Below are 21,870 nucleotides of genomic sequence, written 5' to 3'. Positions count from 1 at the left end.
AGGGTAAAATGTAACATGGTGAGGTTATTTTTGTGGTTCATATAAATGGACATACTAGTTCATCTACAATGTCTAAAGGTGTATTCACAAAGAAATTATCATTGATTATATATGTCTTAATATATATATTTACAGGATTTCAAAGAAAACGATTTTTAGAACTTAAATAGGCCTTAAGAGATTTAGTCCATTTCTCTCATTTTTGAAATAAAACACTAAAATGCTGGGGACAAATGATTTGGCATCCAACACATGTATGTCAAAATCAGGGCAAGGAGACCAATCCTTATGCTCAGTTAGATGGCCTTTTCAATACAGTGATCAAGAGAAATAATTCCTAAGCTAGGGAAAATTTCAGAACAAACATTTTGAAAATAAATAATTGAAAGTCCATTTACAAAGAAAATTATTTTCAAAGACTTTCAGCATTTTTAAGCTAGTGAGCTAGAAGACTGTCCTTCACTTATTTCTCTGCCAGAGGTGTCCTTACGATTTCGATCAAGCAACTCTACTCCTGGAAGGTGGTAGATTATATATAAACGGTACAGGTTATATTGGCACAAAGGGTTTTGGTAGAGACCTGCAAAGAGAGAATCCAAGTTTAGATGTCAGATTTCAAAACAGGTTTCATGTATCACTTGCTAAAATATGGGAAATTGCAGAATTAATATGAAACATAAGAACATGTAAAACTCTGCTCCATGGACCAAACCAATGGCCCCACTAAAACTCACTTTTCAGAGCGGCCCTTTTTTTCCCATTTGTTAAATACACTCATCCAACAAATATTTCCTGAGTGCTTACTGTATACTAAGAACGGTCCTAGGTGCTGGGGACATAGCGTCTACCCCATCTACCACAAATGATGAAAATTTTAACATGGCTATAAGTTAATTAGTAAAGAAACGACAAGATATCAGCTCTGCGGAGGCCTTAATGCTGCTGTCTGCTGAAGTATTTGTTCCCTCGGTTCTCTTCTAGTCTCAAAGGTCACAAAGGTGGCTGTGTGGAGACGGGCAGAGATGCAGTACACTGATCTAATATCGTTTTCTTCCTCCACTTTAAACCATCGCACGCAGTTCAGATTACATAAATACCAGTGGCGGCTTCAGAGCTCAGCAGGAGCAGAGCTGAACAGGTGCTGATCTTGCGTCTTGTTTACCTCTGGCCAGAAGCACTTGCTTCTGATTTCCTTTATGCAGGTGCTGTGATACCTAATGAATCATGCTGTCTAGTACAGTGGCCGGAGGTGGGAGGCAAGCGCCATGTGGAAGAGCTCCTGGCGTTTCTGACGTCACATACTTTAGACATCAGCGTGCAGGTGCATTAAAAAAAAATTTCAACTAAAGTTGTGAGAGTTTTATTTTCGTGGAGTGAGGTATCTTCCCTCTTCTTCCCTAGGTGTGTGAAACAGGGTTACTTTAATACAATGTGAAAGAAAGCTTTCATGATTTCCACTTGAATATCTTTAGCTACTGGATTCTGCCAACGTGCAATTTCTAGAAAAACACTTCGGGAAGATACATCTCGTGAGGAGAACCACTAGGTGGCAGTAGTAGAAAGAGTTCCAGCCGTTGTGCGACGACATCGCTATCACAAAATGGGGCTCGTGTACTGTACATGTTAAATTTAGGAGTAGTGCTCTAGCATTGGACTGTAAAATACAGAGACGCTTGATAAAAGCATGAAAACCCTAAGCATCATAAGCCCAGGAAAGAACAGTTGGCAACATGAAGAAGGTGGGGGAGTGCTTCAAAGACAATGAACTATTTTGATAAAAACTGAAAAAGTTGATCATCTGGATGTTTTCCCTGTAGGTTATAAAACATTTTTATATTTATCATATAAACACAAACTTTTCTGGCTAATGAAACCATTACATGTAGCTATTCCCTGTGGAAAACTTGAGCTTTACAGGGACTTAAAGTAGGCAATGGAAGACACCTGGTACATAATAAACAGAAGCAATCAGAATGAGGAAGGCATAAAAGAAAATGTAGATCCAGGAGCAACAAAGAATTTAAAAGAAAGGAAATATGTATGCATTGGGGGAAATAAGAGGAAAAAATGAAACAAAATTTTCAAGATTTCTTGAGTGACAAAAATGGTTTAAATTGTTAACTTGAAAGGAATTTAAAGTGGTAACAAATAATTATTACTACTGAACAGGGAATAGGACAGATGTATATTAAACCAGTAATAAGGACAGGTTTTTGGGTTTTTTTGTTTGTTTTTTTTTACGTTCATTTATTTTTGAGACAGAGAGAGACAGAGCATGAACGGGGGAGGGTCAGAGAGAGGGAGACACAGAATCTGAAACAGGCTCCAGGCTCTGAGCCGTCAGCACAGAGCCTGACGCGGGGCTCGAACTCACGGACCGCGAGATCATGACCCGAGCGGAAGTCGGCCGCTCACCCGACTGAGCCACCCAGGCGCCCCTAAGGACAGGTTTTAAAAGATCCACAGGGATCATGTATTGGAGCCAGAAAGAGAAAAGAACATCCTACAAGGATGTAAAAGCAAAACACAATTGTTTTTAATGAGAGTTTAGGAGGAAGAAAAAGTCACAGATGCTTCAGTGCGGAAGCCTGTTCTTTGGTTACCGTGTTGGAGAATCACATCTGATGCTTCATAACCCTATCGTACATTAAAGGGGGGGGCGGGGGGATAGTCTGCCGTCGCCTGTGATGTAAATCGAAAATGTAGCTATGACGTTTCTTCTTGGTACACCCTTCCCATTCTCTTTTCCCTCTGAGAACATTCCTATTTCATTTCTTTTGGCTTTTTTTTCCTAGCCTTCAGTTAAGTAACTTCTTTATGTAAATTGAAAACCAAGCTTCGGCTCAACAAAACATCCAATTTAGATTTACTGCTGTTAGATTACTTATAAAGAAGGTGTCTCAATACTGAAGACTTGATGCGTTCATTGTGGCTCACCATTTATCTCATTCTAAAGTAAAATCTAAGTGACAGCAAGTCAGAACACTGGGCTCTTAGCCCAGCCTCTGCTTAAATTAACTTTAAAAAATAGAATTAAATCGTTTGAGAGGCATTTCATCTTTACGATTTTTCACTTTGTTTTTCCTTGCTCTTAAGTTTTAGAAAGAAGCAATCTTATTTCCAAACTCTTTTTCCCCCCTTCCATACTATTAAACACTCAACATTTTGGATTTATGAGTTTTGGATTGATGCTGTAAAATTACCATAAATTAAGTTTCTAAGATATGAAATCAGTTTCCTGTGTCTGAAAGTTCTGAAAGCCTTCCATGATGTATGGGTACATTTCTTTAGAAACTATGAAGCAAAATTGCTTACACTTTCACTTTCAATAGGTTAATACTATTTAATCCACTTTCCCTCTAGGCTACTTATAGAGTACACCTCGGTGGCGCCAGCACTGTCTTGCTTATCTTAATTTGGGATTCTGAGTCTCAGCAATTTACATCTATCCAATAATATATCAAAATGTCTTTACTACCTTACTGCACAGCTTGAATTACATGAGTCACATGTACGAAGCTACTTCTTGAAACAGAAGAGAAAAAAGTTATCTAAATAATTGGCTTCAGTTAATTTTTTAAAACTTTTAAAGCTAAATTGAAAACCATCATTTAAATGAACATTAAGGGTTTTAAGACCCCCTTTGAAGAAAGTTGATGTGATTAATAATGTACCAACATGTTCGCTTTAATAGATGGGGAAAATGATACAGAGAAGTTAAAAGCAGTTATGTTCTGTGTCTGTGCAGAACAGCCTGCAGAAGCGAGTTCAGCTGGCAATGGTCACACACTAAGATTCTGAGGTTCTGGCTCAAGGTTACTTAGCAAGGGCAGCATCTCCGTTGTTTACCACCGTCTTACTTTAGCAACATCTGTGGGCCACTGCACACCACGTGCTCGTACTGAATATGGAAATCATCCCTGATTATTAAAAGGCAAACCTGGACTAAAGCAGGGGATGAAGACAGTAGAGGGGTCAGAATATTCTCTTCTTCAAGACAAACAGCAAAGACCCAGTTGGCTCTTGTTATTGGGTGGATTGTTTTGTTTTGTTGTTTGGGAGGGGTGGTCCTGATGGGGTTTGGAGGGGTGGCAGGCGTTCGTTGCTGATGGCCAAGAAAATTTTTGAAGACATTTTGGTGCAAAAAGGTGATTTTTATTAAAGCTCGGGGACAGGACCTGTGGGCAGAAAGAGCTGCACTGGGGTTGTGAAGAGTGACTGCTTATAGACCATGGAGTTGGGAGAGTTGAAGTCAGGAGGAAGTTTCTTAAAGGGTTTCCATATGCTAAAGAAGGTTCATTTACTGGAGGCCTAGATTTTGTCAAGCTGAGGTCGTTTTTTCCTCTAGCAAAGCTTAATCATTGAGATGGTAGGGAGTTCCTGGAGAAGGCTATTGATAAGATTGCTTTTTTTTTTTTTTAATTTACTAAGATATTTGTAAACTGATGGAGACTATTAGTGTAACTGTTTGTTTTCTGCCCTTTCCTTTGTTCTTGGGCAGCTGGGAGTGCCTGGGGAATGTCACATCCCACCTGGGGGCCCAGGTGGTGTATGTGGTGTCAGCTTGCCTTACACTCCCTCATCAGTCCCACTTGAGCCATTTCAGGTAGAGGCTCGAAGGCAGAGGCCATCAAGATCATAGCCCCACCCTGATCTCAGTGTCCCTCTTCAGCCCCTGTCTATTTTCCATCTGCAGTGGACAGGGGCCAAGTGGAAAAGGATAGAAAATGTTGAAGATGGAGTCTGAAGAAAATGGAGACCATCTCTTGACAAGGTCACTCTGTCTCTAATGGTGAATCCTTAAAGGGCTTCTGGGAAGCAAATCTTAAAAATTATGCAATGCTGGGGCGCCTGGGCGGCTCAGATGGGTTAAGCGTCTGACTTCGGTTCAGGTTCATGAGTTTGAGCCCCGCATTGGGCTCTGTGCTGACAGTTCAGAGCCTGGAGTCTGCTTCTGATTCTGTCTCCCTCTCTCTCTGCCCTTCCCCTGCTCATGCTCTGTCTCTCTCCCAAAAATAAATAAATATTAATAAAAAAGTATTTAGAAACTTATGCAATGCAGGTGTCTGAATGTACTTCCCAATAGTGGAGCTTAACGAAACAAAAAATTTGAGAGAAATGAGGAGAGTGAAAGTTTAGGAACAGCAGAATGTAAGTATTTTGTGGCTGCTGCTGGTGGTGTTTTCCTGCTGTGTGCTGGGAGAGAGACAGGGGGACTGAAGGTCAGGGAACATCATTAGCTAGAAAATGGGTCTTTGAAACACGTAGCTCCTGATTTAGAAAGAGTTCACAGAAAGGGAGGAAAGAGGAACATGGAGCTGGAGAGGGAGGGTGTGGAAAGGTAGACCGCTTGGAGAGAAGAGGTGGGGCCCTCCTGACTCAGCCTGGAAGTCAGGAATTCCAGTTTCCAGGACCTCACACTCGGCAGCTGGGGTAGGCCTCCCTGAAGCTCCGGGCCCTGTGTCTCCTGGGCCATCTCTTGGCAATCCTCCTCTTAAACGCCAAAGGAGGGGAAAATGCCGAAATGGATTAGAAGTTTCCCCTCCAGGCTATTTTCTCACCCTCTGAAGAACTTGTAACTGGAGTGGAATAATAACAACACTTTAGCATTTTATACGGTTTTACAACTTGAAAAGGCAAAAATGTTAACACTTGAAAATATATGGATCTCTCATTTTAATTAATGAGCTGAATCTAATCTGTGATTGCAAATGAGGCTCAGAGAAACTTAATCTGAGCACATTACTGCACAAATGCAATTAGTAGTCTAGTACGTGTGAGACTTTTTCCCATATAATATCTTCAACCAAAATGGGGCAAGTGTTCAAAGTGTGCATATTTGCTACCAAAGCTTTTCTACAAATGTTTTATTTTTGGGTAATTGGACATAGCATTCTCTCCCTTTCAAAAAATGATCCCACTACAAGATTCTCATTTGGAACAATTGTAGTCGTGTAACTTGAATTAGATGGCCATGATTGTAAGTAGAGGTCGCTTCAACTGTTGTGACAGGAAATGATAAGGACGTTATATGACCAGGCTGGCCAACCTAGAGAACTAGAAAAGGCAACCCCACCTCAGGGCTGACACAACTCTGTGCTCACATACTTGCTTAACAAGGGAGACGCAGGCTGGATTTCAGACTCCACTCACTTCTGCACCAAGCACTTTGTTCAGGGCATAATCCTGTTGACTCCCATAGGACAACCTTGATTGGTAACTTCCAAATCTTGTCTTGTAAAATAAATCTGATTAAATTATTGAGTTTGTACATTTAGCAAATTGTCCATTTAGTTGCACATCTAGTTCCTTCTGCTCTCTAAGAAATATTTAGGCTGAAAGTTATAAAACCATAAGCTCCAGACGGGGTCTTTTTTGTTTACTTTTGTGTTTCCGTGTAGCAGAGGGTCATATAGTGAATATATGATAAATATTTATTGAATGAATGAATGAATGAATAAATAAATAAATAAATGATAAATATTTATTAAACAAGTGAATGGATTGATGCTAAACAAAGAAACAAGGCATGAGTTTAAATGTTAACATTTCTTTGTAGTTTGGTTAAGTCTCTGAGACCTGCGTGCCCACCATTAAAGGGGAAATCATTCTAATCAGATCATAGGATTTCTGTGAAGATTTAAATGAGACCATGATAAGAAAGCATATTCTCAACAGGAAAGACATTCAAATATGTTGTGATTATAATGATTATTATTTAAAATGTCATTTTTTTAAAAAGTAGGCTTCCTGCCCAGCACAGAGCCTAAAGCAGGTCTTGAACTCAAGACCCTGAGATCAAGACCTGAGCTGAGATCAAGAAGTCGGGTGTTTAACTGACTGAGCCACCCAGGTGCCCCAAGTTGTTTTTCAAATCTATTTACAACTTAGCAGAATTTTCTAGACTGCATGCATCTCAATTCATTATGTAATTTACATAAACCACAGTAATACCATTTTTGTTTTTATTGCTGCTTCAAAATAACATTAATGTCAAGAAATGCTTTTTCAAAACATGTCTGACGGAGTTAGCTTACTATTTCAGACAATCTTAAGGGCTAGCTATTAGCCCATTTTATGGAAAAATGAAGGTAAGTGAGAGTTCCAGATCAGTCGTTTAATCCCAGAAGCATTTGTTCCGCACAAAAGGTCCAGATAATTCCAATATGCAGGCCAATCCTGACTATTTCCCAGACCTTATCACATTTCATAAATAAACCTGGAGTTATTTGCATGTTAAAAGGTGTCTGAGGGGGCAAGACTGCCATGTGGCCAGCTCCAGGGGACACCATTCAGTGTGTAGGCAATATCAATGTGCCACTTGGACCTGTACTGTGCAAGAGCTCTGAGAAGAACAAGACAGGAAGTAACCAAAGATGATGAATACCTAAGTAGAGGAAGCAGAAAAGAAAGGGTGGTGATAGATATGTACTAACTAGTGAGTGGGTGAGGATAAGGGAGGGCAAATGGTCTTGACCAACTGCCCAGTTTGTGGCCCGAGTTGGTGTGCTGAGGGGAGGGATGGGGTGTAGGAGTCAACTTAGATTACTGTTTGTTTCCTAAACATCTGTCTTCAACTTCTTTCCAAAGGAAAAATCAACAAGATTTTAGATTAACAATGACAACAACAACAAAACATAGAGCTCACATGAACTTGGTGTCATTTTAACATTGGGGTATGAACAACCTACCTATGAGCACCTAAGTCATTTTTCCCCAATACAGTAGGTGTAACTGATTAGCACTGAAAATATATGAAAACTTTAATTACTCTATGAATTGATCTGATCAGAATCTCCACCATCAACACCATTTTACACATACTCAAAACACTGTTTCAGGCAAGTCTGAGAAATAAATAGAAAATAAATAGGAAAAAAACACATCAATTTCACGACATTATGTAAACAAGTCTCCAAACTCTAAAGTTTGAAAGCCCACTCATTGGGCTGAGTGTCTTTTTCCTTGGTACACCCAAAATAATTTGTCTTCTGTTCTACCTGTGTACAGGTTATTTACCCTTCAAGAGTATAAGCTTATTAGGAATGCAAGCCGGTGCAGCCACTCTGGAAAACAGTATGGAGGTTCCTCAAAAAACTAAAAATAGAACTACCTACGACCCAGCAATTGCACTACTAGGTATTTATCCAAGGAACACAAGGATGCTGTTTTGAAGGGACACATGCACCCCCATGTTTATAGCAGCACTGTCCACAATAGCCAAAGTATGGAAAGAGCCCAAATGTCCATCGACAGATGAATGGATAAAGATGTGGTATGTATACACACACACACACACACACACACACACACACACACTGGAGTATTACTCGGCAATCAAAAAGAATGAAATCTTGCCATTTGTAACTACATGGATGGAACTGGAGGGTATTATGCTAAGTGAAATTAGAGAAAGACAAATATCATATGACTTCACTCATATGAGGACTTTAAGAGACAAAACAGATGAACATAAGGGAAGGGAAATAAAAATAATATATAAACAGGGAGGGGGACAAAACAGAAGAGACTCAAATATGGAGAACAAACTGAGGGTTACTGGAGGGGTTGTGGGAGGGAGGTAGGGCTAAATGGATAAGGGGCATTAAGGAATCTACTCCCGAAATCATTGTTGCACTATATGCTAACTAATTTGGATGTAAATTTAAAAAAATAAAATTAAAAAAATAGTATGAGCTTATTGAGCAAGAACTATGTATTATTTATTTTTCCAACCCATTTCACACTGCCTTCCACTACGTAGGTCACCTCCTTCCTGGGGGTGATTCAGTATACATGAATGAAATTTTCTGTTCACCCACTGTAAAGCTTTAAAAATTTTTAATTTTTTTGGTGTCAGCTTTATTAATATAATTTGCATACCACATACCACTCATTGTTAAGTATTCAATTCATGTTTTTTAGTATATTCAAAGAGTTGTGCAACCATCATCACAGTTGATTTTAAAACATTTCATCACTCCCAAAAGAACCCCTAATTCTTTAGCTATCACTCCCCAGTCCCCCCTTTCCCTCCCAGCAGTGGACAAACAGAAATCTATTTAAAAATAGTGAACTCTCAGTGTTGTTATCGCAATAGATGTATGTATTCTGGACACATCATATAAATGGAATCACATAATATGTGCAAACATTTATATTTTAAATAAAACCAAACATACAGGTGTAAACATGTAAGTCTTTTGTCACTTCCATCATTTCCCTTTGAGATGCCATATCAATTCTCCAAAAAATGTTTTCCACCTGTTATTCTTTCAAAAACGTATTTTTAAAACGAATAAGATTTAGTCTTCTTTTCAGGAATATTTAAGTATTTAGTTATACCACTGATCTAATTGAAACTTAAAAAATGCAACCTTTCCTGTGTTACTACTATTTTAACTTATGGCCATATAAATATACAAATGAATACTTAGGCTCTTCAGATTGAGCATTCCCTTTAATTCCTTCACTGTTGCGTCAATGTCCGTTAGCTCATTGTGGTGTAGCAGGAGGATATGCAATGAAGGTAGAGAGTGCAGGCCTGAAAAACATTATTTTGTACAAAATCTTAAATGCTTTTAATGCTAATTAAACATGCCAATTAAACAAAAGCAAAGAACACATTTCAGCTGGTAAAAGGAGTCACTACTAATGATGTGAATTGTCATTGAGAATACAACAAAACATAAGACTTTGAATGATTGAGTGTGATGTGGGAATGTAGAGTCAATTTCTTCCCACTGTTATTGTTTTACATTTTTTCCTGTAGCTATCATTTTTCTGTTTGATTTCAGAGAGGTTATTTTCTTTACTCTTCTTTTTATTGTGTTTTGTTTTGTCACTGTTACTTAGATTTATAAGGCCAATCAAGGGAATAATTACTCATTTGAATTGGTACTTTCCCCGAAATTGCGCAGCTAAATATTTTCTTCACACAATAGGAAGAATATTCACATTACTTTTGATTCTAAATTTCACATTTCCCCGCATTTTTAGCATAAATGAAAGTGGGTTGTGTCTTTACTATAGCCACATCATAGTTGAATTGGAAGATTTTCTTTCTTCACAGTACATGAAATCATGGTGGATCTTTTTTTTTTTTTTTTTAATGTTTATTTATTTATTCTGAGAGTGTCTGTGTGCAAGCAGGGGAGGGGCAGAGAGGGAGATCCCAAGCAGGCTCTGCACTGTCAGTGCAGAGACAGAAGCAGGGCTCCATCGTGCAAACTGTAAGATCATGACCTGAGCAGAAATCAAGAGTAGGATGCCTAATGGACTGAGCCACCCAGGTGCCCCGAACTCACGGTGGATCTTAAAATTTATGGTATTTTGATCCTATGATACATGATATTAAAAAAATGTTTTGTGCTGTACCTTTTGTATTTCATGATCATAGTACATCATGTACTTTTATACCTGACTTGAAACTGTCAGCTTAGATACGTAAAATTAATTCAGAGTGAAAGAGGAATTTGTCTGGCAAAAATTATAGTCACTAAAAACATTAAGAGTATTTATAAAATCTTCATAAAGTTTATAAAGTTTGAGTGGCAAAATTTTTATTTAAAAAAATTTTTTTAACGTTTATTTATTTTTGAGACAGGGAGAGACAGGGCATGAACAGGGGAGGGTCAGAGAGAGGGAGACACAGAATCTGAAGCAGGCTCCAGGCTCTGAGCTGTCAGCATAGAGCCCGACGCGGGGCTAGAACTCACGGACTGCGAGATCATGACCTGAGCCGAAGTTGACCGCCCAACCAACTGAGCCACCCAGGCGCCCCCAAAATTTCTATTTAAAACATTCTTTTACATTTTGAATAAGGTATATGACAATATTTCACTAAAACTGTAGTCTAAAGCACATTTCTTTCTTTTTTTTTTTTAACATTTATTTATTTTTTGAGAGACAGAGTACGAGCAGGGGAGGGGCAGAGAGAGAGGGAGACACAGAATCCAAAGCAGGCTCCAGGCTTGTCAGCAAAGAGCCCGACCTGGGACTCAAACCCAGGAACTGTGAGATCATGAGCCAAACTCGGCACTTAATTAACTGAGCCACTCAGGCGCCCCTAAAGCACATTTCTTAAAATGAAATGTATATGAGAGCATTTTATTTTTATGTATTTATTTTTTTAATGTTTATTCATTTTTAGAGAGAGAGAAAGAGAGTGCACGCGAGTGGGGAAGGGACAGAAAGAGAAGGAGACACAGAATCCAAAGCAGGCTCCAGGTTCTGACCTGTCAGCACAGAGCCCAATGTGGGTCTTGAACTCACAAACTGCGAGATCATGACTTGACTGGTAATCAGATGCTTAAATGACTGATCCACACAAGCATCCCCATAAGAGCATTAAAAAAAATAGATTTCACTACATATTACCAACAGAAATATTAAAACAGATCATTGCCTGCCATTAGCTATATGATAGTTACCAATTATTACTCAATTGAAAATCTATTCAAACAGCAGAAAAAATGTAAGACATACCTTCTATCTCGAATATGGCATTGTTGTTTAGATATAGTTCTGTCAGACAATAGTTTCTAGTTAGAAATGTTATTCCATGGAGCTGAAAATGAGAGATAATAATATATTTTCTATAGTAATTATATATATAAATGTGTATGTATATACATATATGTATAAAGTTATAATGAGATCATAGAAGTTTGATGTTTGCTGTTATTATTATTTGTCACCTATTGGTTTGGGCCATGATTTCACATCTGGACTGTCTGAGGACTTTGTGATGAAAAGGATGTGTTCAGATCATTGAAGACAAACCTTTCATAATGTCTTGACCAAACGTCTTTGCATGGTTTTCGAGGCCCCTGTAATCTGGCCTAGCCCCTTTGCTCTATCTAACGTTGTTCCCTCCCAGTTCTGCCTCCTGCAGTCTCATTGGAGGTGGTCCCGTGTACCCACTGATTCACCATCACACATTATTGAGTGACTAGTGTGTGCCGCGGGCTCTGTCCTCAACAGTGAAGCCATCTCTGCAGCTGTGTGTGAGTCACGCCTTCTCTTTAGCCTGCTTGACTTTTCTCTCTACATTTCCCATAATTCTTAAGGATCAGCCATTGGCCGGCAGAGTGAATCAAACCATCCTTGAGTGGACCTCCATAGGAGGTGTCCCCTCCTCGGGGGATTTGCTGAAACCATCCTTTGATCTCCTGGCATCTCACTACTGTCTTCTTCTCACCCTGTTTTGACCCACTTTTTGTTTCACGAAACTTGCACCTGCTCCAGCTCTTGGAGTCTATGAACCATCTCTGCTCCTCCAGCTCAGTGTCCTTCTGTAAGCAGATCTCAGTTTAGCAGAGGATGGTGTAATCTGAATGCACACAGGAGGGCAGGCCCAGTGCTAACAGCCTGACCAGCCACAACTCTTAGGGCAAGGAAAGGGCAAGGCACAACATCATCCTGTTGCTTAACAGCCCATCTTTTTAAACAAGGACTTTCTTGACAACCTCCACGCCCATGAACCTCCATTGTCTTGACCACTCCCACACTTCTTTTGACTTCTACAGTTAATCACTTGCTTGCTAGTTTTATGTCTTCATTAAGGAAAGGAAAACCATATTTCTTCGGTATCTTATTGCCTCCACCCCCTCCCCCATTTTCCTAACAATATGGTGAAGTCACATCTTGTTTTTAAGATCAGTTTTGAAATTTAGTTATATGAACTGCAAAGAGTCAAAAGCACTCTTGAAATTCCTCAAATGAACCATTAAGTACTATACCCAGGAAATGGGGTATTCCACTCTAAACTGAATGTCAGAAGTGGCTCTGTTACTCTACCAAAACTCCATTAAAAAAAAAAAAAATTGACTCTATGACTTGGGTAAAATTTAACAATTTGTTTGAGTTGTGAGGATGGATGAGTCAGAGGCAGGGCGGTATCTTCTAAAAGCTGCAGGTAAGTGAAATATAAGGCTATCTGTCTACTTAGTACAGGATCTATCAGGGAGACTATTCCCATTAATAGTTATTGACCAAGTGCTTCGTATTTTATAAATACAAAAGTATATGCTCATGATTATACATTAGTTTTAAGTGTTTATTAAAGCTTATCATAGGAATTATTATCAGTGAAATGTTTTTGGCCTTTGATGGATTGATTCAGATAGATGCCAACCGTGTGATTAAGTGAGGATTCATTGCGAATTTTAGTCACGCCCTCTCATAGCTCAGAAAAGCTATGTTAGATTTGTGTCCCAAGTTGCACAACTGATTTCTTTAATGAATTGTTTTTTATTTTTCTGTTGTTGTTATATTTGCAACATTTGCAAATTATGAAGCTATAAAAGGCACATGTGCTGTTTATCTCATCATTTCACAGATTCATCTGCACCAAATTATGTCAGCGCCCATGCAGGAGGACCACCAGTAATTTCACCACAGCTTTTGTTAGGTCATACGAGGGGCTGTGTTCTTCCCAGGTAGGAGACCTACCAACACAATGAGGGGCGGATCCCAGTTGGCTTCCTATCCCTTTCTACTCTTCCTTCTGGCCTCCTGACAGCAACTCACTGCCTTCCTTCCCCTTACCACTCCCTGATCTAATGATAGCCACACCCGACATAAATATAGAAAACAAACCCCATTGGAAAGCATGACTTTGTCTTCTCTTCTTTTCCAGTTGCCTGCCCGACCACACATTGACAGAACATTTCTAATTAGTCAGGGCTTTAATTTCTCTTGCATTACTTATTAACGCAGGAAGAATACTAATAAACTCCATAATTTCATCTTGATTATAGCATCACAGTTTTCACAAGAGCATTAATGTCATTGTACCATGATGACTGGGATTTTAAGACTGCACTGTTTGTTGGGGTGAGATGCATAGGAGAATGGGGAGGAAAGAGATAAAGCCAGATCATGAGGACCCTGGGAGCTATTACAAGATTTTGTGCACAGAAGTGTTACTGTTCAATTTTATTTTAGAAAGAAAATGGCAGAGAAGAAAATGGTTTAGAAAGGATAGTAAGTATAATGGGAGGAGTTGAAAAAAAAAAAGGGTGTTACGCTAATTCAGAAGAATATATGGTGGCCCAGAGTAAAGTAATGACAGGGAGAAGAGAGGTAGAGGGTATTGAGAGAGAGACAGCTCTAAGGTGGAATTCACAAGACTGAATAGGCATTGCAATGTAGTAAGCTGTTGAAGGCAAGATCTAGGCATGAGAATTGGACACATGCTGATTGTTCTGACATTCATACTGACAGTGTTAAAGTAAAACGTTATTATAATTATCCATTTAGAAAAGTCTACGCTATTAATTCTAAGGATCGCCTTAGGATTTATATTGGATGTGACATTTCACAAATCATTTATTTTAGCTCAAGACTTGGCACATAACAAATGCTCAATAAATCACAGCTATTTTTATTTCACCATTATTATTATTATTTTTAGAGAGAGAGAGTTGAGAGTACTTAAAGCACTTATAGGTAACCACTGAAGTACTAGTGGAGAAAAAATTATGCTAGCATGAATTTAGAATTGAAAAGGCATTCATTTATTTATTTTTAAATGTTTATTTCTTTTGGGGGAGAGAGAGAGAGAGAGGAAGCACAAGCTGGGAAAAAGGAGAGAGAGAGGAAGAGAGAGAGAATCGCAAGCAGGCTCCACACTGTCAGCACAGAACCAGATGTGGGGCATGATCCCACAAACTGAGATCACGACCTGAGCCAAAATCAAGAGTTGGACACTTAACCGACTGAGTCACCCAGGAGCCCCATGGAGGCATTCTTTTAGGGCTTCTCCACCTCTACAACTACTGACATTTTGGGCCAGAATATTCTTTGTTGGGATTGGGAGGGCTGTCCTGTGCATTATAGTATGTTTAACAGCAAATCTAGTCTCTATCCACTAGATGCCAGTAGCACACACACACTCCACTTGTGACAGTCAAAAATGTCTCCAGAGAGTGCCACATGTCCCCTTGCAGGGGAAAGAATGGGGGTGGGGGTCTGTGTGCAAAGTCACTGCTGGTTGATAACTGCTGATTTAGAGTCAAGGGAAGAGGGAAGAGTCATATTTATTAAATGCTAACTGTTAGTTGGCCCCTGACCTAGATGTTTTTACAGACATGATCTAGTGTGATGCTTACAATAGCCCTTTGTTATTTGTTTTATCCCTTATTTATCTAGGAGGAAACTGAGGCTCCGTGAAGTTAACCAACTTTCTCAAGGTAACAACAGAGCAAGGATTAAAATCCAAGTCTGTCTGACTCTTGGATCAAAAACTGGCCTATAGTACACCATAATTTGGTTCCTTAAAAAAGAGGAACCTCTATATAAAGTAACCAGAAGACATTAATTTGAACATACATACTTTGAAGTAATAGAAAATATTATCAGTTTAAGTAACGGAAAATACTCTATAAATTATTTTTCTACTATATCAGCAATGTTTTTCACCAAAAATCATATTTAAAATATACCCAAAAATATTTGGTGTGAAACTGACAAAAAATAGAAGAGAATTAATCTCTAAACATATATGTCCAGTATATACTGAGCCAACTAAAATTCCATGATGTATATTGTAAAGCTACTTGAAAAAAAGGTAGTAATCCAAATAATTCTTTACCAATATTTAAAATAGCACATTAAATATTATTATTTCATTTTTCAAATGCTCTAAGCCGTTTTTAGAACAAGGTATGTTTTACATAAATGAATAAATAAATATATTTATACCCAAACCTTATTGAAAGAACCAATTAAAGTTGTATATATTGGCTTTTGGAATATTTTTCATCACTCAATCTAAAAGTTTCCATTACTCAAACTAAGAGTATTTTCTATTCAAAATATTTTCAAATTAATGTCTTCTGGATGATACGTATATCAATTTATTTAATCTTCATGATAAACTCATAAGGTAAGAGTACTATCATTACCTTATTTTAAGAAGTGAAACTGAGGTACAGAACTGTTGAGTAACTTGTCCAAGATTACACAGCTAGCATATGGCAGAACTGAGGTTGACTCAGGCTCCAGCGTCCTTGCTGGGAACCACTGCACTTCATTACCATCCAGAGTAGGAAGCTGAGCTGTCAGTCAAGCTCATTTCCAGGCTCAGCTTGAGTCACTGGCTTGACTTGCCCCATTCACTTGATCTAATGTTGATCTCTTGGGTAATTTGGGTATCTCTCAAAAATTGCTTGCACCTGGCTGACCTACAACCTACCAAGTTTCAAAAACCTAGGGGCAAATCACCATAGGCCAGTGATTAAAAAACACGATGGGGGGTGGTGGGGGCAGCACCTGGGTGGCTCAGTTGGTTGAGTGTCCAACTTCCGTTCAGGTCATGATCTCACGCCTATGGGTTTGAGCCCCACATCGGGTTCTGTGCTGACAGCTCAGAGCCTGGAGCCTGCTTTGGATTCTGTGTTTCCCTATCTCTCTGCCCCTCCCCTGCTCGTGTTCTGTCTCCCTCTCTCTCTCTCTCTCTCTCTTTGTCTCTCAAAAAATAAAATAAAGTGTTAAAAAATTTTAAAAAATGATGAAATTCTATAATTATGTGTTACTCAAAAGGGTATATTGTTGTATGTTTGATGACAGAAATCACAATATCTCCTAAATTTACATAAATGTCTAAGTATTAGTTGGGTAGAGTTTTAATAATACATATTGAATTATGTAGGAGAAGAAAAGAAAAAAGTCAATATACTTCCAGGATTCCTAAGTTCATTTTTATGGTGCTATTGTAGAAGAAATGAAAACAATGCATTCATTTGTATCTCAGTTCAAAATATGTACAATATGTGAAAATAAAATCTATACATTAAAAATATTCAGGAATAACTATATTTATCCAATACAAAGACTTTTATTCTCATGTTTTTCCCCTCTGTATTCCATGTTATTGAAATTTTTGTATATGCCCTTTTACAAAATAGGTTACATTTTTTGGTTAAATCATTTTAAATCATAACTAGATACACAGTGTAGATATCTATGAATTTCATAACCATTCAGTGAAGCCTTATTTAGGTTATTTATGTTGATTTACTTTTTTGAAGAGGTTTTAAATATTTGGCAAAACATAATTCTCTCAACAAAGTTGACATAAAGGATAGAATTAATGTTGACCTGAGGCAACAGAAACATGTAAGAGCCCAAATTATATGGAATGCATGTTAGTTCATTTTATTCCTTAACAGTTCTTATGCTCTGCCATGGGATTTGTGCTGCTCTAAATTTGTTTTTCAGAACAAGGTATGTTATATATAAATGAATATATAAATATATATATCCAAACCTTATTGAAAGAACCAACTAAAATTCCATGATATATGTTGTAAAGCTACTTGAAAAAAAGTAGTAATTCAAGAACTCTTTACAAATATTTTAAACAGCACATTAAAAATAATTATTTCTTTTTTCAAATTGTGAATTGCTAATTTTGAGCATCAATGTCCCTTCCTAAAATAATCAAATTTGTGCTATTTACAAAATTCTCAATATGTGCTGAATGCTTGGGAGATAGGAAAGAGTAACGTATCTTAATGGTGTAGAAGAATGAGTCCAGGATCTTTCTTTCTTTCTTTTTTTTTTAATGTTTATTTATTTTTGAGAGAGAGAGAGAAAGAGAGAGACAGAACATGAACAGGGGAGGGGCAGAGAGAGAGGGAGCCACAGAATCAGAAGCAGGCTCCGGGCTTCACACTGTCAGCACAGAGCCCATCGTGGGGCTTGAACTCACAAATCTTGATATCATGACCTGAGCCAAAGTTGGATGCTCAACCGAGTGAGCCACCCAGGTGTCCCAGAGTCCAGCATCTTTCTCAAAGCAATTTTGCTTATTTTAATCTGACATTTCTCTGGTTAGTTAGTATGGAATATGTTATTATAAATAAGTATTTCAATTATTTTTTACATGATGAAGTTTATGAACAATACCTTTGCCAGAAGAGGTACTTTTATTTAGATTTAGTTTGTAAAATGTGTCACCTATTTGGTCTTTGCTACATGGCAGAAACTCAGATTCCATTTTGACAGTTGCTTGGTGAAGCAACATACGGGTTTTTCATCAAGTGCTTCTTCTAATCTGAGACAAATGAAATATACCCAAGTACTGGCCGTTCTTCCAGAAATAAAAGGATACTAGCATTGTGGCACCAATATTAAGAGTTCATTATTGGGGCACCTGGGTGGCTCCGTCGGTTGTGCGTCCGACTTTGGCTCAGGTCATGATCTCACAGTTCATGGGTTCGAGCCCTGCATCAGGTTCTGTGCTGACTGCTTGCTCAGAGCCTGGAGCCTGCTTCGGATTCTGTGTCTCCTTCTCTCTCTGCCCCTCCCCAACTCACACTTTGTCTCACTCTGTTCCTCAAAAATAAATAAATGTAAAAAAAAATTTTTAAAAAAGAGTTCATTATTGAATGAATTAAAAAACAATTTTTGAGGTGATGAGCCCAAACACAAAAAGATCAAAAGTATAGACCACTTGAAAGTGTAGTATAAAATGCAAATCACTCAACTTCTCATGGAAGGTTGGTAAGGATTAGCTGTGGGCCTAAAATTCCCTCAGTCAGTTATTCTAGAAGATGAGACAAAGAAGGGGGTATTTAAAGGGCCTCGGTTAATGTGCATCTAAGAGCAGCGACCTCCCACTAATTACATGAGGAGAGATGAGAAAAGGTGACCCAGAAATGGAGGTGCTGCAGAATTAGTGAATATCTATGCAGTATGAGGAAGAAATGGGCCCTCAGAGAGCATAATAAAGGAACCAGAGTTGCCTGAGCAAACCTAGGAAAGCTGGGGAATTGGAAGCAACTTTTACCTATTGAATCTGCAAGTCCAGGGTCAGATTAGATGCTCCAGTTTTATCACCCACTAGAGAATGATGAGGAAACATACACCTGCTTCTAGCCATGTTAGGTTCCAAATACACCAAACTACATTCATTGCCTCCCAAGAGTATAGCTTTCTCATATTCCATTCCAGGTAGTTTGCAAATGCCATGCCCTTACCATGAGTAGAGAGAGCCACTCCCTCTGCCCTTCTTAATTTTATCGTGAGACCAGGTACCATCACATTTATTGTTACATTCTGTCAGTAGCCTAACCGTAAGTACAAAACGAGCCACATCAGATAGGATGTTTTGGCTTCAGGTAACTTCTGAGCTAAACTCAAACTGGCACATAGATGAGAACATTTATTACCCCACATACCAAGAAGTCCAGAGGCTATGAGAGCCTCAGTCCTAGTATCACAATGAGTCCCTGGGCTGTACTTTTCTCTAAATGTTGCTTACATTCTCATGCTGAGAGGATGGTTCCTGGCTTCATATCTAGGCAAGAAATTATCGAGGAACCAAGGGACCTCTCTTCTAGTGCTCCCTTTTAGGACTGAGGAAACGTCTCACAGAAGCCTCCTAGCAGATGCCTCCTCTGTCTCTATTACCATAATTGGGTTATGTGCCCATTCATTGACTAGCCACTCACAAGGAGGATGGGATTATCCCGATTGGCTTAGACAGTATAGGATCCATTCCCTGCAACTGGTGATGGGGTCATCTACCTGATTAAAAAAGAGAAGTATGTACCAAAACCTAAATTCAGATTCTGCTGTTTAGGTAAAAAGAAAGAATGGATATTGGATGGACAACCAATAATATCCAATACACATTCCTCAACAAAATTCTTGAGTATAAAAGAGTAAACAACAAAGATGTGTTCATTTTACTTTACCACTTTGTGCCTTGGTTTTTCCTAAATAGAGGGTAGTTCAAGATACTCTCTAATGTAAGAACAATGCCAGTCACAGATTCTGGTCATTGTTAACAAAATGTTGCAATTCTAAATATTTACATTCCTGTGTCAGTGTTGATGTTTTTCACTGTATTTTCACACATCATTTCAATGCTGGTATATTAACTTCTTTGCGGTCATCCTAGTGCTATCTAGATTTTAAAGAAAAGTAATAATCGTGGGGCTCCTGGGTGGCTCAGTCGGTTAAGGGTCTGACTTCGGCTCAGGTCATGATCTCATGGTTAGTGGGTTGGAGCCCACAGCAGGCTTTATGCTGACAGCCCAGAACCTGGAGCCTGCTTCAGATTCTGTGTCTCCCCCTCTCTCTGCCCCTCCCCCGTTCACGCTCTGTCTCTCTCGCTCTCTCTCTCTCTCTCAGAAATAAGTAAACATTAAAAAAAATAAAATTAAGGGGCGCCTGGGTGGCGCAGTCGGTTAAGCGTCCGACTTCAGCCAGGTCACGATCTCGCGGTCCGTGAGTTCGAGCCCCGCGTCAGGCTCTGGGCTGATGGCTCGGAGCCTGGAGCCTGTTTCCGATTCTGTGTCTCCCTCTCTCTCTGCCCCTCCCCCGTTCATGCTCTGTCTCTCTCTATCCCAAAAATAAATAAAAAACGTTGAAAAAAAAAAAATTTAAAAAAAAAAAAATAAAATTAAATAAAAAATAAAGAAAAGTAATAATCAAAATTTTACACATGGATTTTGTTGAAGTACTATCATAGCTAATATGTTCATTGGAGTTTGGAATCCTGAATAAGACTTCTTTTTTTTAAATTAATTAATTTTTGAGAGAGAGAGAGAGAGCACAGGAGTGAGCAAGGGGCAGAGAGAGAGGCAATCCCATGAGGTGCAGAGGGAGATAAAGAGGGAGAGAGAGTGCAGAGCCCAGAGCAGGGCTTGAGCTCACCCAAAGTGGGGCCTCAACTCACTGTCCGTGAGATCATGACCTAAGCAGAAGCCAGATGTTTAACCATCTGAGTCACCCAGGTGCCCCCTAAATTAAGGCTTTAATTTTTCATGGACTATAAGTATTCAGCAGCTTAGCAACCAGCCAATTATTGACCCATAGGAAAACTTACAGGAGCTCATTTACTTATCGAATGAACACCGGATTTTTGGATAAGGTATCTTTTCATTGCTATACGAACTAAGTAAGTCTATTTTTTAAAAGAACAAAGTTAAATGATGATGATTTTGGAAATAATATAGTGAGTTTGTTGAATGTACATAACCAGGCACATGAAGAGAAATCAGCCTCCTCCATTCCTTCCCCACCCACTGCCCTTCAGAAACAAAAGAAAATAAAATAGTTGAGAGCGTGTACCATCCTTTCCTATGTATATAATGTGTCTCAAGTCAATTGTGTGAAAATTCAATGACTGGAAATGGGATAGTGTTCACTAACACAAAGCTAAAAGATATTTAAAAATCCCTAATTATATCTTTCCCTGTAGACACATTGCTGATATTTGTACACGTTCTTTCCTTCAGAGATGAACACCACAAGAGGCACACGTGAAAAACAAAGAGTAGTCAGTTTGGCCATGCTTCTGATGATTTCCGTCTTTTTCTAATCAGAGGTTGCACACTGTGACCCAGGATCATTTTTGGCAGAGCGTTTAAAAGAGTTTTAAACTTGCGTGCCCTTAAGTGGTGCGTACACTTTCCATTTCAGTTGCTAGTCGCCTGGGCCTTGAAGGTGATTTGTTTGTTCTCTCAGAAATCATTTCAAGCTCACGAGACTTATACTTACACTTAATATGAGAAGCACTTTCATTTTCCATTTCCCACTTAGTTAAGAAAAAAAAAGAGAAGACTGAAAATGCCATGTAATATTGAAATGCTTGTATAAACATGGCTGCTTAGGGATTCTGTGCTTTGAGTTGGGACTACTGTTGACAAGCAGACTACTGCTGAAAACTGAAATTATTTCTTTTTAATCAGCTGGTATTTGAAAGTCGAAATTCAGAATGTTAAGATTGGATCATGAATTCATAATGAACAAAACACAAGCTGTTGGAAAGTCAAATTTTTGAAAGTTGAGAATAACCGACTGATGATTGTCTAAGCTCGCATTTTAGTTCAGTTCTGCTCTTTGCCTTGG

General features: G+C 38.7%; 1 protein-coding gene across 6 annotated transcripts in view; it reads right to left on the bottom strand.

Annotated features, from left to right (window-relative positions):
* Positions 1–21,870, bottom strand: part of LRRC72 (leucine rich repeat containing 72) — a 42,072-nt gene that overhangs the window by 8,798 nt on the left and 11,404 nt on the right. For 5 of the 6 annotated variants that reach the window (XM_060632606.2, XM_060632607.2, XM_060632610.2 and 2 more), the window contains exons 4-6: positions 11,488–11,569; positions 9,434–9,544; positions 491–580 (exon numbers count right to left, since the gene is read on the bottom strand). In XM_060632606.2, coding sequence (XP_060488589.1) covers positions 491–580; positions 9,434–9,544; positions 11,488–11,569 — 283 coding nt within the window. The remainder of the gene's footprint in view (positions 1–490; positions 581–9,433; positions 9,545–11,487; positions 11,570–21,870) is intronic. The other variant, XM_060632609.2, reaches the window with a different exon arrangement.

The sequence above is a fragment of the Panthera onca genome, chromosome A2, assembly GCF_046562875.1.
Source record: "Panthera onca isolate mPanOnc1 chromosome A2, mPanOnc1 haplotype 2, whole genome shotgun sequence".
Lineage (NCBI taxonomy): Eukaryota > Metazoa > Chordata > Mammalia > Carnivora > Felidae > Panthera > Panthera onca.
This window is presented reverse-complemented; position numbering and strand designations above follow the sequence as displayed.